Here is a 14802-nt window from a genome sequence, read left to right on the forward strand (position 1 = left end):
AAAAGAAACTAAAACTTGAAATTCATCAATGATTTAATAATCACTATAAAGAGGCTCAGACCTATCGAAACATTGGTGCAAAAGGTTCAAAGTGCCATGGCTGCAAGGGTACCTGCCATCCTGCATTTTTGCCACGCCAGGCACATATCCTAAGCTGATGTTAACTCGAACAACATTAGATCATCACAGCCACAAACCTGATTTCATATTTCAAACAACCATCCAAAAAACCCAAATCAAATGTCAATCGACATCGACAGAGGCGGCAACCGGCGTCAGAAACCGTGGATTTAAAAGCCATCACTTCCCCACACCGGAGTACAGCCACCACACCGAATCCGGTAACAATCAGAGGTCATAAACCCTAGATTTAACAACCGTAATTTCCCAACATCGGAGAGCTGCCACCACCACACGATCGCTGCCTAGGGTTCGTAAATCAAACCCGGTAACAATCGGCGATGATGGCGGCAATCGATAGAAAAACACAGCCATAAACAAAGATTATGGTGACAACAAATGAAAAGAATAAAATGAAGAGTGAAGAATTGCTGGTGGAGTCATCAGTAGCAACTTGGCTCATCACTTCTGGGAGAAGAGGTTAAAGAAGTAATAATACCAACACTTCTGGGAGAAGAGGGCGCGCAGACGTTTTTTAATTAAACGTCTTCGAAAAAACAAACACACTGCAGAGCCCAACGTCTGCGCGCCCTCTTCTCAGTGCAGACAAAAGAGGTGGAGAAGTCCTTCTGAGGAAAAACAAACAGCACCTTAGATGACATGTCCAGATTCTAGGAAGAGTCTCCATACTAGTTTTTATGCACAAAGTACAAGTCACATTTTCAATATAACGGGTACCCTATGTTGTATTAACTATTAACTGTTATTCCATAAATACCCTTCCCTCTAAATCTAGTACAAGTTACAACAACGTGACCAACAACAAACAATAACGCACAACAACATAACATGAGTTAAGTGTCTCCAACCAACAGTACTTGTTCCTTGATCACCGCAGGTTATTACAACGGGCAAAATCAAACATGGGAAGATCCTGCTTCAACATCATTTCTTGTGGATGTATCAATCAATCTAAAGACATAGATGATATTAATATTTCTTCCCAGGTATACATATATATATATAATATATGTTTTGTCTCATTGTCTGTAGTTTTCTACTTTGTTGTGTATAATTCGTTACACCTTGTTTAATTCTGTTTTGATATCGAATTCGGTATTGATCTGGAGTTCGTGTTTGACTAATAATATTGATTTGTGTTAGGTGGCTGATTAAGTTGAACAGTTTGAGTTTGATCTTGATTGAATTATTGAATATTGTGTAATTTAATCCACTTTTATTGCAAATAATGATCATATATGAGATGGAAATTTAATTATTTAAACTTTTGAAAATAATTGATGAAAGAGATCTAGTAAGGTGCTTTGACTTTATGGATTTGATCATTTAATGATATCAATAATATTATTGGTAATAAGTTTATCCGGCGGAGGTCTCAGGTTTAAATCCAGCCTTTAATTGTTACGTTTTACGTGACCTTATTGGTTAGTAGTGTAGTGATGGGTCTCGTGATTAAATGTATTTACATTTAATAATTTAGTTGATTTGTATAACTGAATTTGGATTAGGTTTCGAATGATTATTAAACTCTTTGAACTCGTTTCAGAACAAGGGTCCTGATAAACCGGGATGGAGTTCAAGGAAAAAATCACCTAGACATGAAGCACCGAGCAACACAGTCGTTAACGACAATATATCTTCTACAGATAATAAAGAGATCCCGGAACCGATCACCACTAGTTCTGAACCAAATATTAATTCTAACGTGTCTGAAGAAACTTCAGACGATATATTGACAAAAGAGATTCCAAATTCGGCCACTGAACCTGTTTGTATAGAAGATGACACTAAACATGAACGCGCTCCTGAAAAATCTGAATCTGAATCCGAATATGAATATGAATCAGCCACTCTTGTGATCCAGGCTGCCATTAGGAGATTCTTGGTATGTATATATTTTTTTTGGCTAACTGTGAGAAACAACACACTGGACCCACTGGTGGGTCCAGTGAAAGCTGGATTTGAACCTGAGACCTCTGCTAGAGGGGAATCAGTGGACGCTGTATTCACTTCCACTATGTGTTAATGACGTCTTAATTGTTTTTAAACTTTTATGGTTGAATATGATTCTCAGGCCGAGAGACAGCTGGTCAAACATAAAAATGTGGTCAAACTGCAAGCTGCGGTGCGAGGGCATTTGGTCCGGAATCATGCAGTGGGAACGTTACGTTGTGTACAAGCCATTGTCAAGATGCAAGCGCTTGTGCGTGCGCGTAGAGAGAAGGTGAAATATAATAAAATATACAAAACATTTTATAGTTTTTATATTTTACTGTATGGTTTCTAACAACTCTTGAATCAGCTCCGTATCATAATGTTATAAAACGTTGGATTTTTATTATTATTTCAGGTAGTGCGAAACGCGGGAATTATTAACTCAAATCCGACACATGTATCCATTGAGAAGCTACTAAGTAACAGGCTTGCTCGCCAGGTAAATATATTATGGCGTTACAAATTTTAATTAATCGTCGGTACACTAATATTTTTTTTATATATGAAGCTACTGGAATCGACACCAAAGACGAAACAAATCAACATCAAATGCAATCCATCAAAATCCGATTCCGCTTGGAACTGGTTGGAGAGATGGATGTCTGTGTCCTCAACAGAAACCCTGCAGCCTCACACACAAGATCATGATCAGGACAAAGTTGTAAATAACACTGAAGATGAGGTCAAAACGGTAATTTCCAAACCGATACCCGAGAATTTAGTATTAAATACCGAATCCAACCTGATACCCGAGAATCCAGTATTGGAAACCGAACCCGAACCAATCCCTGAGAATCCAGTATCGGAAACCGAGCCCGAACCCGAACCCAAACACGAACCGATATCTGAAAATCCAGTATTAGAAACCGTACCCGAGCCGATACCCGAGATTTCAGTATCAGAAACCAAACCTGAACTGATACCCCAGAATCCAGTATCAGAAACCAAACCTGAACCGATACCCGAGAATGCAGTATCAGAAACCAAACCCGAACCGATACCCGAGAATCCAGTATCGGAAACCGAACCAAAACAAGCATCCAAACAGATTGGATCAAGAAAAGCAAGTAACCCAGCATTTATTGCTGCTCAGTCAAAGTTTGAGGAGTTGACTTCTTCTTTGACCAACCCTTTGAAGTCACCCGGGTCTTCTAAGCAAGACGATGAACCCGGTTCAGGTTCCGGTTCACCTAAAGATATCGGTTCTTCGGACCCACTGAAACCAGCTAATATTTCTATTAAGGATGATGTGGCAGGTTGCGGTTCTGTTGAACCACGTGACGACTTGGTTAACCATGGTTCACGGGTGGTTCAGACCGGCGGCTCGGAATGTGGGACCGAGCTGTCAATCACATCCACACTTGACTCACCGGACCCGTTTGAATTTGAAAACACAAAATTTGAGGAAGCAGATACGAGCATTAATTATGATAATAATAATAATAATAACAGTAATAGTAGTAGTAGTGATAATAATAATAATAACATAGGCGTCGTGACGCCTGAAAAACAAGTTGACCAAAAGCCCAATAATATTGAGCCTGAGCCCGAGTCAAGTCACATAACAAACCTTGAATCACAAGGAACACCATCGAGTCAAATCTCGACCACTAGTAAAAAAACAAGAACCGATAAAAAGGTATTGGGTCAAACCCGAAAGTCCTGGTCAACTAGTAAAAAGTCAAGCCCGGTAAGTTCTAGTGTCGATTCGGGTTTAAGAACTAGTTTGGAGCATTTGCCTAAAGAGTCAAAACCCGGGAAACGAAGGAATGTGTTTGGTTCACCAAAGCGCGATCATGTTGATGGTGAACTGGTGGTCCCAGGTTACATGCAGGCGACTGAGTCTGCACGAGCCAAAGCGGTTGCTAACATCTCCCCAAGGTCAAGCCCGGATTTTAAAAAAAGACACTCGTTACCTGGCCCGGGTAACGACAGGCATGGTTCGCCTCGCATTCAGAGGTCACCGTCTCAAGCGTTACCAACCACAAAAGGAAATGGTAATCAAGGTAATTTATGACTTTATGATATTCTTGTCTTATATTATTATTGTATAATTTATATCACTCTTTGTTCTATTGTTATGATGTGACAGCTAACTAGACTCGAAATAAAACAAAATGATATTCTAAAGTTATTTTTTCATTAGTTTGATATTATTTTTGTGGATGTTGTAGAGAGGAAATGGCAAATATGAAGTTGTGAAGGAGCAAACACAGATGGGATAATATAACTTTTTTTTTCATATTATATTTATATTTGATGAGATTGCATTGAGCAGTTTACAAACAGTTATCTAGTACTGAAAAGGGAGTGTGATTATTGGTTAATATTATCTTCTTGAAACAATAGTTTGCTTGTGTATTTGTTTGAAACATGGTTTTATCTTTTATGTATTTGGTATGAACATATGTATAATATTATATAATAAGATTGTATAAACATGGTTCTCCATTTATTATCTTTTGTACATCATGTTTATATTTGTTTTAGTTAGAAAACTAGTCATGTTTAGATTTGTTTTACCATGACCCTGTAATAATTTAGTCAATTGTTATTAAGTATTTACCTTGATGCTCTAAGCTTAACTTAAAATAAATCACTCGTCAATGACATTCTAGTTGCAGTATAACACGAATAATAAAACCATAAACGTTTTAACGAAACCAACCATCACCAAAATGGTCTTACTTTGCCCGAACGTCTAACTTAAAAGAAGTCTATTAACATCTATTCGAGAAATTAAGCCCCATTATCAATCATAAAACATTCACATTGGCATATAAATATCACTTTAACAAGTGTTGTCAAGTTAAAAGGATTGACCATAGCTCACTGATAACCAAAAGAGAACGAACATGTGGGCATGTGGATAGGATGGTAAAAATCTAAAAAGCGTGTGAGAAGCAACTATGAATCAACGCACCATGACAATGGGTGAGTCCGACTAAAACTATAAATTTTTTGACACCGAAGACCCATAATCGGCGCACTATTGTATTATGATACATCATTAAAAAAAGATATATTAATCTACTCAACTAAATAAAAGTTAATCTATTCTCTATTAACCCTCCTAACCACAAACCATCCTTCACTTAATTATAAAAACATCAGCACTTCATTTTTCATTTTTCTTAGACTATACGTAGTGAAGGGGCTATAAAATTGGGCGAGTTGAGACATATGACGTCCAACCAGTAAATGTGGGCTTTTGTTTTAAGGGTACACACACAAACTATTATAATAATTATAAAACAAAAGTGTTAAGGACGACAAAAACACATTTCGCTCATTTGTAACCCAGGGGTGGTGAACCAAAATCGTCCATCTCCCATTTTAGTTACCCAGGACGCATGGCCTTATTGATTTCTTTTGATCAAGGGTGTAAACTTCTACTTATACTAGGTATTGCTTGTAAATAAAAAGAAACAACAATTGTAGCATTGCCATTAAAAAAAGTTGGCCAACACCAACCAAAGTTTAAAAAACAAAAGTGTGTTGACCCTAAAAAGGCCATCATGCAAACTGCAAAGACCAACCAACAACAAAGATGTATCAAACAAATCTTTTTAAATTAAAGAAAAACAAAAAAGACATGGTGACATCACTACTAGCCTGAAGCAGTAGATGAGTAATAGCAAAGCAAGCACAGAGCTTATAGACTTAGCACAAAGTGCACCCTCCCATGAGACAAGACACATTTACACCAACTCTTTAAACCCAAAACTGGAGCATCTATGTACCGGTTATCTCCCTATCCATTTTCATTCTTTTCGCACTTTGCGTTTCTTGCAAGCTATTATTAACACGTTCGTGCTGAAATACACAGTTCGCACCATGTCGACATCCCCGAGCGCTGTTGAAATAAATACACGGCTTCATACTCTTTTGTTTTACATCGCGCGTTTTCTGATTATTATTGATGTTATTATTATTCACTCCTTCGGGTTTGTCTCCACCATGCTGCTGAATCAGACTCTTGTAATAATTTAAATCCTTCTTAGCTAGCGGGTTTACCTCCTGCATTGGCGGTTGAGGAGGCTGCAGATTTGGAGCTGAAACCGGAGCGGGAACAGATACATGAACGGGAATCGGTATGGGTCCAACCCGACTCGGTGGCGGGTAATGTGTTCCGCTAGAAGATGGTGTTGAAAACGGGAGATGAGTTGGTCGGGTGTGAGCGGGTAAGGGTGGGTCGGGTAAAGATATGGGTGGTGGCAATGTAGGGGGAACGGGTGGGGGTTGAGAGATTTGCTGACTGGATGCGGACGGTGCGTGGGTCGAGACTAGTTTCTCGATTAAACCTGGGTCACTTAGGAGTTTGATAAGCAAGCTCTGGTCAATTAGGTTTCCTGAAGCGGTACCTGACATGGCTGCATTTAGAGCAGAATAGGCTGCTACTACGTCCAGTTCGACACCTGGGACCACGACAGCTGGTTGCATACCGTTGGTTGATGATGATGTGTCGGGGGGTGCCGTGTCTTCGTCTTCGATGGGTGTGATGGGGATGATCGGAGTGTGTTGATCGTTGTAATATGATTCATCATTTCCCATTGTTGATGCAGGGCTGTAAAAATGGATATGTTTGCATAATTAAAAATGGGAAATGTTTGAAAAAAATCATAAAAATGATGATAAATATGAGAAATATTAAGACCAACTTTGGTGGAACAGCAGATGGCTGTGGATAAACTGCTTCCAGTACTCTCATCTCCCGTTGAGTTTCAACCTCCAATTCTTTGCTTTCTTCTCCGGCTGCCACTTGCCACGTAGAATCCAAAATAAACTGAAAATTAATATAAGATATGAAATGAAAATAGTATTAGAAATAACTTAATATAAAAGACAACGAAAATATGCATTTAAAGAAATATACATCTGACTATCTGAGGTGGATGTTAACACACAAAGTTAGACCGTCTCACAGTTGTCAATAGCGAATAGTGGTATATAACCACAATCTACCTAAATGCTAGGTAGCGATAGCAAAGAAATAGCGCCTGCTATTTCATGTTTAAAGATAGAGTAGTAGAAAATTTAGAATCAACAAAAACGCTATTTGGCAACTATAATCAACATAAAAAAAACACTACCAAAATAGCTAAAATACGCTACCACTAGTCACCTAAAAACACTATTTATATTAGAAAAAGATATCCAAACAGTCGCAGCTATTTATATGCTATTTGGATGCTAAGCATCACATAGCGGCATCAGGGCGCTTCGCTATGTAGCGCGCTATAGCGGTCGCTACAACGGTTATCGGCAACTATATCATATAAAAAATGAGGTTTTAATTAAAAGACTAAAAAGTGGCTGGTATATCGGATAAGATAATGGAGGGTAGATTGAGATGGTTTGGACATGTGAAGAGGAAGTAAGAGATGATGCCAATCAGAGCAGTGATAACTCAATGTTACGGGAAGAAGTACTGACAAACCCAAACTCACTTGGGATGAACGGATTAGACGAGATTTGTTAGACTTACTCCTCTTTGAGAATATGGTAGAGGATAGAAGTTCATGGAGATTTATGATTCGGGTTAAGGAGGTTTAGGAACGGGTACACTTTAGCTGGACTTTGTTTATTTTTGTTTTCCAGTAATACTATATATTGGTTGTTTTATGTTACTTCTATCTAGTACTTTTTTTTTACAATTTCATGAAATCATCTACAAATGATAGCCTTCTAATTATGCAGTTTTGAAACCATCTCCGGCACACTTAACAATATATATTTTTGTATTATGCTTTTTGACGTCGGTATTTTCTAAAGTCGAGGGTCTTACTGGTAGCAACCTCTCTATCCATTGGGATAGAAGTTAGGTTTGCCTACATCCCACCCTCCCTAGACCCTACCAATAGCTTGGTGGAAATTGTACTTGGTATGGATATTGTTGTTACATAGACAATTATATCTATACTAAGAACTAACCCTCAACATCAACCATACCCAGTAAGATCCAACCACAGCAAAGCTTTTGGTAGGGTTTGGGGGAGAATGAGACGTAGGCAAACCATACCTCTATCCCGATAGATAGATAAGTTGCTTCTAGTGAAACACTCGGCTCCAAGCACCACCTGCTTACAAAGCATAATACCAAAAAAATATAGTGCTAGTGATGGTTTCCAAACTGTCATGATAGAATGCTACCACCAATATACACAACATCATAGACCAACATATAGACGCAATGGTTGACGACAGTTGCAAGCAAAGTCTGCCAAATGTGTCACTCCTCTAAAGAAGGTCCGGAACCTTAATTCTATTGACTCCACGAACTCCTATCTTGGATCATGTCCTCAAAGAGGTGTAACTCTGTCAAATCTTGCCTAACCCCCTCATCTCATCCCAAGTTAGCTTGGGTTTGCCTCTATATCCCCCCCCCCCCCCCCCTCCACAATGAGGGTTTCCACTACTATAACGAGCGTCATCACCGGCCTCCTCTTCACATCCCCAAACCATCACAATTTCCTCTCCCCTATCTTATCCAAAATACTAGTTACCTCTAGTATTTCTCAACAAAACATCATATCTTATCCGGTCTAACTTCGTATGGCCACACATCCACCTTAGCAACCCTCACTAAAGTCCTATTCCTTTAATACATATTATGATGCTTCGTATACAACATATTTTTTGCCCTTTTACTTACACTCCAAGTGTACCCGGTTTTTTTTTTTGTTTACAACATTTCTTAATAAAATACTATATATCTTTAAATAGTTATTTAGCATTATAATAGGTGTGGAGTGTGGACTTTGGTGATTGATAAAAGAATTCATACTGCTTCGCATTTGTGAAAAATTTATGATTTTTGGCATCTGATGTGCGATTATATGTATTGTCCAAATTTAAAATGTGAACTTTATTATATATATTTTTTTAGTAACATCGACGCAACGAAAGTACTTTTCGTCGTAAAACTTATTTCAATATTTAATAACTAATATTACTGATATATTCATTTCAAAATTTTATGCCATATCTTCGTCCACCTTTTTTTGTATAAACCTCCTTTTGGCTTATAAAAGGTTTTTTACCTTTAATAAAGTTATATCAAGCTTCAATACATACACATTGTAGAAAACAACTTAAACATTTGAAGGTATTCATTTTTATCGTTTTCGATCGATGTAAAAAACTTGCTGCTGTCCTTTTAGGCATATCACAACCACGTTTCTTATGTTAAATATCAGTAGATATTGATGTATAAGTATACATTTTACTATTTTAGAATAGGGTTAATATCATAAAAATCAATATCCTTTCATATTTTTCACAAAAAAAAAGTCCTTCAAAACATAACTTTACTATATTGTAGTCCCCGCACATGCAAAAAAGAAAGTCCCTAAACACAATTTTACTATATCAAACTACACTTGTCTAGAAATCTGAAACACATTTGTTTGTAACAGTGTATTCAAAAAAATGACTAACTACCCTTAAACTCGCCAAAATAATACTATATACATTCTAAGTTTAAAATGTCAACTGATTAAATTTTGACAAATTTAAGAGGTATCCAGTCATTACTTTAAATATTTTTTTCACAAGTAGCACTCTAGACAAGTGTAGGTACTTAATATAACAAAACTGGGTTAAAGGACACTTTTGTAGTGGGACTTTAATACGTCAAAATCATGTCAACGTACCTTTTTTTTGTAAGAAGTAAGAAAATATATGGTTTCTTATGATATGTACCTTTAAGATGTAAATGGTTTTCTGATACAATTATTCAACTAAAAATATTCTTTAGCATTCAACATTTCTTTGGTTAGATTATAATTCTATAATTCAAGACACTTGTCAAACAATCAAATTTCATCGACCCACGATCATAGAGCAAGATGAAAAAGATAATTTTCAGTCGATTTGGTTTTCGTTCAAAACCAAGTACTAAATCATATAGTTTTATCAAAAACATATAAATGCAGAAGTCAAACGTATAATCAAGAACAAAGCCACTTAATCAGTATCTATTAATACTTAATTTCTATTAAAGTTACAAATTTAGATCTTCATGTTCAATTCATCAATTTCAGATTCTTTTGTAACAGTTATTACTGGCGCTTATAGAACCCAATATTCGTCATTCAATAATTGGTAGTTCTTTAAAGTTTCCAATTTTTTTCCCAGCAATATCTGTACCAAAACTTTATGTGCTTTTGGAAAATTTATAGAAAGACATTTTGTTAATATAAACCAACTGATAGTTAATAACTGATAATAAGTTCCTACATTGGTTTGCTGAGGACTTGTTTTCTAAAATGGCCTATTTCCACCCGACACATTTTGACCCAAAGTCCCAAACCATGCATGACCCATCAACCTGTTTTGCCAATATAACACCAACAACAAAACAGAAAACTTATGCTAATATCTAATAAGTAACTTTTTTTAGATCAAGAATAGTTCGAATCAAGATAAGAAGTAAAAAACTTGAAGAAAATTACTTACTCTGGTAGGACATTTCCACTGGATGAGGGGTATTTGAGACAATTTGTTCTGCAAAAAGTTTGAAGGCTGGATTCCTTCAAAGCCAGGTGGCAAATTGTCATCAGAACTTGATCCACCCGAATGCCAAGACCATGAGTCCTTTGCTTGGAGATGATCTTGACCGCCCAAACCTACTTGGGATGGCGATTCATCTGATAAAAACAGCTTTACCTATTATTATAAAACACTAGTGTTAGCCAAATTCTATAAGAAATTCAGTCATCATACAACCCAAAACTTTAAACAATAAGACTGTTCTCTAATTGTTTTATGCACATAAAACAATTAATTCCACTTAAAGAAGATAATCATACTGAGTTTCATAAATTCTTGCTGGACTTAACAAAAGTTCAATTTTAAATCCTTCACCCTCGAGCATTTTTGTTTTTGAGACCGATTATCTTATTATTTTGACTTAAAGTCACAAATTATCCCAACTATTTAGGGGTCAAATAACTAGTTTTGGACAATGAATTTTATACTAACTGCAACAGAACTAATTATCAAAACGTAAAACCAGGTGCACTTTATTTAGTTTCAATTCTACAATCCATCATTTTTTTCACCAAAAAAAAAAACTATGTTTGATCATCTTATCAATTAGTTTGTTAAATAATGAAACTTTCCTAACACTCAAAATGGTTATCAGATAATTATACCTTCAAACAACAGAAGAACATCCAAACACTAACTGATTATTCGCTAGGACTTAAAAAAAACCCATTTTGACTCTTCAAAAAAGTTATTAAATGATTGGTAGCTAAAATCTGTCTTTATGTTAGCAAATGTCAAAACAGAGCAACCTTTCCCCAAGTATTCTCAATGTTTATTTTAGCATCTCATTCCACTTTTTGACCTAGAGATCAATTTTAAACTGCTACCTCAATAATTCAGCAACATCAGGTATGCTTTTAAAGAATATGCTTACTTCTACCTATAAAGCTGTTAGCATAGAGCCAGAGCAACGTCCTATTTCCTAGGTTTCTTATTACGTCTCCAATCAATACGATACAATATCAATTATCCACCTTTACTTGATATAAACTTAATTCAAAAGTTACCATTAGCACGACTAACCTAGTTATTTCACAAATGTTTCAAGAAGAAACTAAAATTCACCAAGCTAAAACGAGTAAACATGTAACAATGCATTCATTAACTCAACAGAATCCATGTAAAACAAGCATGATACATAAATTTCAAAGAAAAGCATCAACATTCACCTCTTTTGGCACTATAAACATACAACCTACAAAGTTATAACTTACCATCCAACAAGATGAACACTTCCAGCAGTAAACAAATTCATTCACAGAATCACAGATAATGCATGTCAAGAAACATTACAACCTCACACATCCGAAAAAATAAAGAAACCAAATTCAACACCAACATTATCATTTAGTATTATACATCTTTAACACAGGTTACAGATATTAACTCAATTCATCACAAAATGTGAAGTCACAAAGCTTGATGCAACCTACAAAGTGATAACTTTATCATCCAACGAAACACAAAAAGAACATTTCCAGCAGCAAACAAATTCATCCTCAACCAAACTAATGCATGTCAAGAACCACATTCAAATGTATAATTCATTCATTAACTCAAGATATTCAAGTAAAACAAGCATTATGTATACATTCGAAGAAAATCATCCTCCCACTATATAAATACAACCTATAAAGTGATAACTTATCATCCAACAAAAATCTTAAGTCACAAAGCATCATCACTACAACAAAAAACAATATGAAAAAATTCATTCACAGATAACGCAAGTACTTCAATTCAGAAACCACTTCATCCTCAGCCAAACTAATGCATGCCAAGAACCACATTTAAACAACCACATTTAAACGTTAACGCAAATTAACACCAGCATTATCATTTCACCACCAATATTATCATTTCAGTATTATAGATTTCTAACACAGATGACAGTTATTAACTCATTTCATCACAAATTGTGAAGTCACAATGCATCATCAAAATCAGAAAACACAGTATCCAACAGCAAACAATTCAACCACAGATAATGCAAGTATTTCAATTCCGAAACCATTTAAACTATAATGCAAATTCAACACTAACATTATATCATTTCATTTCAGCATTATAAGTTGTTATTTAACACAGATGACAATCATTTCATCAAAATAAGTTTTAAAATTTTATATCATCAATATATTTAAGTCAATAGAGTCAACATGCAGCTCTGTATTAGATTGCAGAAGTAATAATTAATTAATTAACAGTCCAACAACCGAACCGAAACCGATCGTAACCGCGTATTATGTATACCTGACACAGACTTAAATCCGAGGCCCAGGAAACTCGTTTGGATTTCTGCAGCCCTCGCATGTTTAGAAATCAATCAAATCAAATATTAACAGTTTGGATTAGCGAAATTGATCTGGTTAATCGATTGAAATTAGACCGCGTGGATGAAAATAACGAGTAGAAAACCCTAATTATAGTTACGTTCTAAAACCCTAGGTTGAGTAACGTGTTGGTGAAGGTTCGTTCGTTTTAGCGAAATGGAATGTGAAATCGGTTAAGGATTTGGAACGATGATCTGGTTATGGTGGATTTGGATCGGACGGTGGCGGTGGTGGCCGACGGTTGTGGCGGACGGTGGTGGCGATAGGCAGAAGCTAGGTCATGAGAGAGTAATATATAATAAATAATAATTATTATAATAATAAAGAGTTAATATGAGATGAAAATTGAAAAGACAGATATCGTACAACACTAACACTAGATTCAAACGCATATCTCATCCTTTAACTAACACCCAAGTCTACCTTTAGTCCCTCTAATCACATTTATTATTATTATTATTATTATTGTTATTATTATTAGAGCATCTCAAATGGGAGGTTTGTGATCCCACGTATTCTCGTACAGTGAAAAGGGGATCGATTTCGCAAATAATTGGATCAGTAAATATAAATTCACTGAAAAAAATCTTTGTGAGATCGTTAATATTGTATCGAGGGCGTGTTTAAAGTATACAGAATCAGTATAGTTATCATTCTTTTGACACAGCAATGCACTTTTACAATAAGTATTGGAAAAATGTGCGTAATAATTTCTTTCTTCCTTTACTTGTTTGTTGATGTAAAAAAATGTCACATTCGATAGAAAATTATTGAATTTTAAATAATTTATTTCTTGCCATTATGAGTTTAGGGCTATAAACTAAGGATAATATAAAATGTGAATCTGATAAGTGAGTTTCTAATAATTCATGAAATGAATTATTAGAAACTCACTTATCAGAATTAGGATGTCTGGATGAGGTGAAATGTGTTCGGGCGGGGTGGTTTTCGAGGAGTGTTGTCTCGCTTGGAGGTTTGGGGCTGCAGACAATGAGTAAACTAAGAGGGTGGGCATATCACTTTCACACAAACACACACACACATATACATATATACCCAATAATAATAAATTTATAATTGGATTTGTGAAAATTTGATGTTGTAGAAGGAAATAAAATCTAGTGTGGATTTTTAGGTATGTGATTCCAAACATGTTGTGGATGGATGTGTGGGTTCACGCACACACGGGCGATAATATACTAACGTTTTTCGTATAAAAATGGATGTTTTAAAAGGAGAGAGTGTTATAGATTTAAATGAGTGCTTATACAGGATGTATGAAGTACAAAATAATAACTGAGATGACATATTCATAGGTGTTTAAAACCATAATATTATGGATGCTCTTAAGTGAAGTCTTATATGTTACATTAACTTGTTTTTTTCTTTGGTCATATCATATAATTGTTTTGCTTTAATAATTATCAAATCTAATTATATAATTAACTTTAGCCTTTTTCCTAGTCTCCATTTTTGAATAAGTAGCTTATTTCACAATTTTACTCTTTATTCTATTTTAGATCTTTGATCTTTTATAATAGTGTTTTCTTTTTCAAAGTACCATTGAATCACTATTTTTTTACACGTTCAACAAGAATTCAACAAAGGATTAAACAGACAAGAGCATGTGGCATTTGTAGTGGTGCTTCATCCCAAACGTTTTGCACCAAAAACGCCCAAACACCACTACGCATAAGTCGTCTTCGTCAATTTTTGGGCATGCTCGATTTCCTGGCATCATGGCAAAATGTTGGTCAAAAGAGTCAATTTTTCCTTATGT

General features: G+C 35.6%; 2 protein-coding genes across 2 annotated transcripts; one reads left to right on the plus strand and one right to left on the minus strand.

The window, feature by feature from the left end:
* The first annotated feature begins 951 nt into the window (after nt 1-951).
* Nucleotides 952-4507, plus strand: LOC143535271 (protein IQ-DOMAIN 32-like). Its single transcript, XM_077029565.1, has 6 exons — nt 952-1127; nt 1688-2026; nt 2216-2365; nt 2492-2575; nt 2645-4142; nt 4311-4507. The coding sequence occupies exons 1-6, from the start codon at nt 1044-1046 to the stop codon at nt 4328-4330; spliced, it is 2175 nt and encodes a 724-aa protein (XP_076885680.1). The 5' UTR covers nt 952-1043; the 3' UTR covers nt 4331-4507.
* A 1088-nt stretch (nt 4508-5595) lies between these two features.
* Nucleotides 5596-13153, minus strand: LOC143535252 (zinc finger CCCH domain-containing protein 6-like). The gene is made up of 4 exons (XM_077029553.1): nt 12943-13153; nt 10597-10806; nt 6798-6922; nt 5596-6703 (listed from the first exon to the last, which is right to left on the minus strand). Exons 1-4 carry the CDS (start codon nt 13000-13002, stop codon nt 5872-5874), a joined length of 1227 nt encoding a protein of 408 aa, XP_076885668.1. The 5' UTR covers nt 13003-13153; the 3' UTR covers nt 5596-5871.
* Between the last annotated feature and the right edge of the window lie 1649 nt (nt 13154-14802).

Source organism: Bidens hawaiensis, unplaced genomic scaffold (genome assembly GCF_021521415.1).
Source record: "Bidens hawaiensis isolate Kalapana, Puna unplaced genomic scaffold, B.hawaiensis_p1.1 tig00010461_1, whole genome shotgun sequence".
Lineage (NCBI taxonomy): Eukaryota > Viridiplantae > Streptophyta > Magnoliopsida > Asterales > Asteraceae > Bidens > Bidens hawaiensis.

Excerpts from the sequence above, each read along its gene's own strand:
- LOC143535271 (XM_077029565.1), top strand. The coding sequence starts at position 1,044 with ATGGGAAGATCCTGCTTCAACATCATTTCTTGTGGATGTATCAATCAA. Across the intron at positions 2,366-2,491 it reads TGCGTGCGCGTAGAGAGAAG|GTAGTGCGAAACGCGGGAAT; the intron begins GTGAAATATAAT and ends TTATTATTTCAG. Across the intron at positions 2,576-2,644 it reads GTAACAGGCTTGCTCGCCAG|CTACTGGAATCGACACCAAA; the intron begins GTAAATATATTA and ends TTATATATGAAG.
- LOC143535252 (XM_077029553.1), bottom strand. The coding sequence starts at position 13,002 with ATGCGAGGGCTGCAGAAATCCAAACGAGTTTCCTGGGCCTCGGATTTA. Across the intron at positions 10,807-12,942 it reads CGGATTTAAGTCTGTGTCAG|GTAAAGCTGTTTTTATCAGA; the intron begins GTATACATAATA and ends TTATAATAATAG. Across the intron at positions 6,704-6,797 it reads CCATCTGCTGTTCCACCAAA|CCCTGCATCAACAATGGGAA; the intron begins GTTGGTCTTAAT and ends CCATTTTTACAG.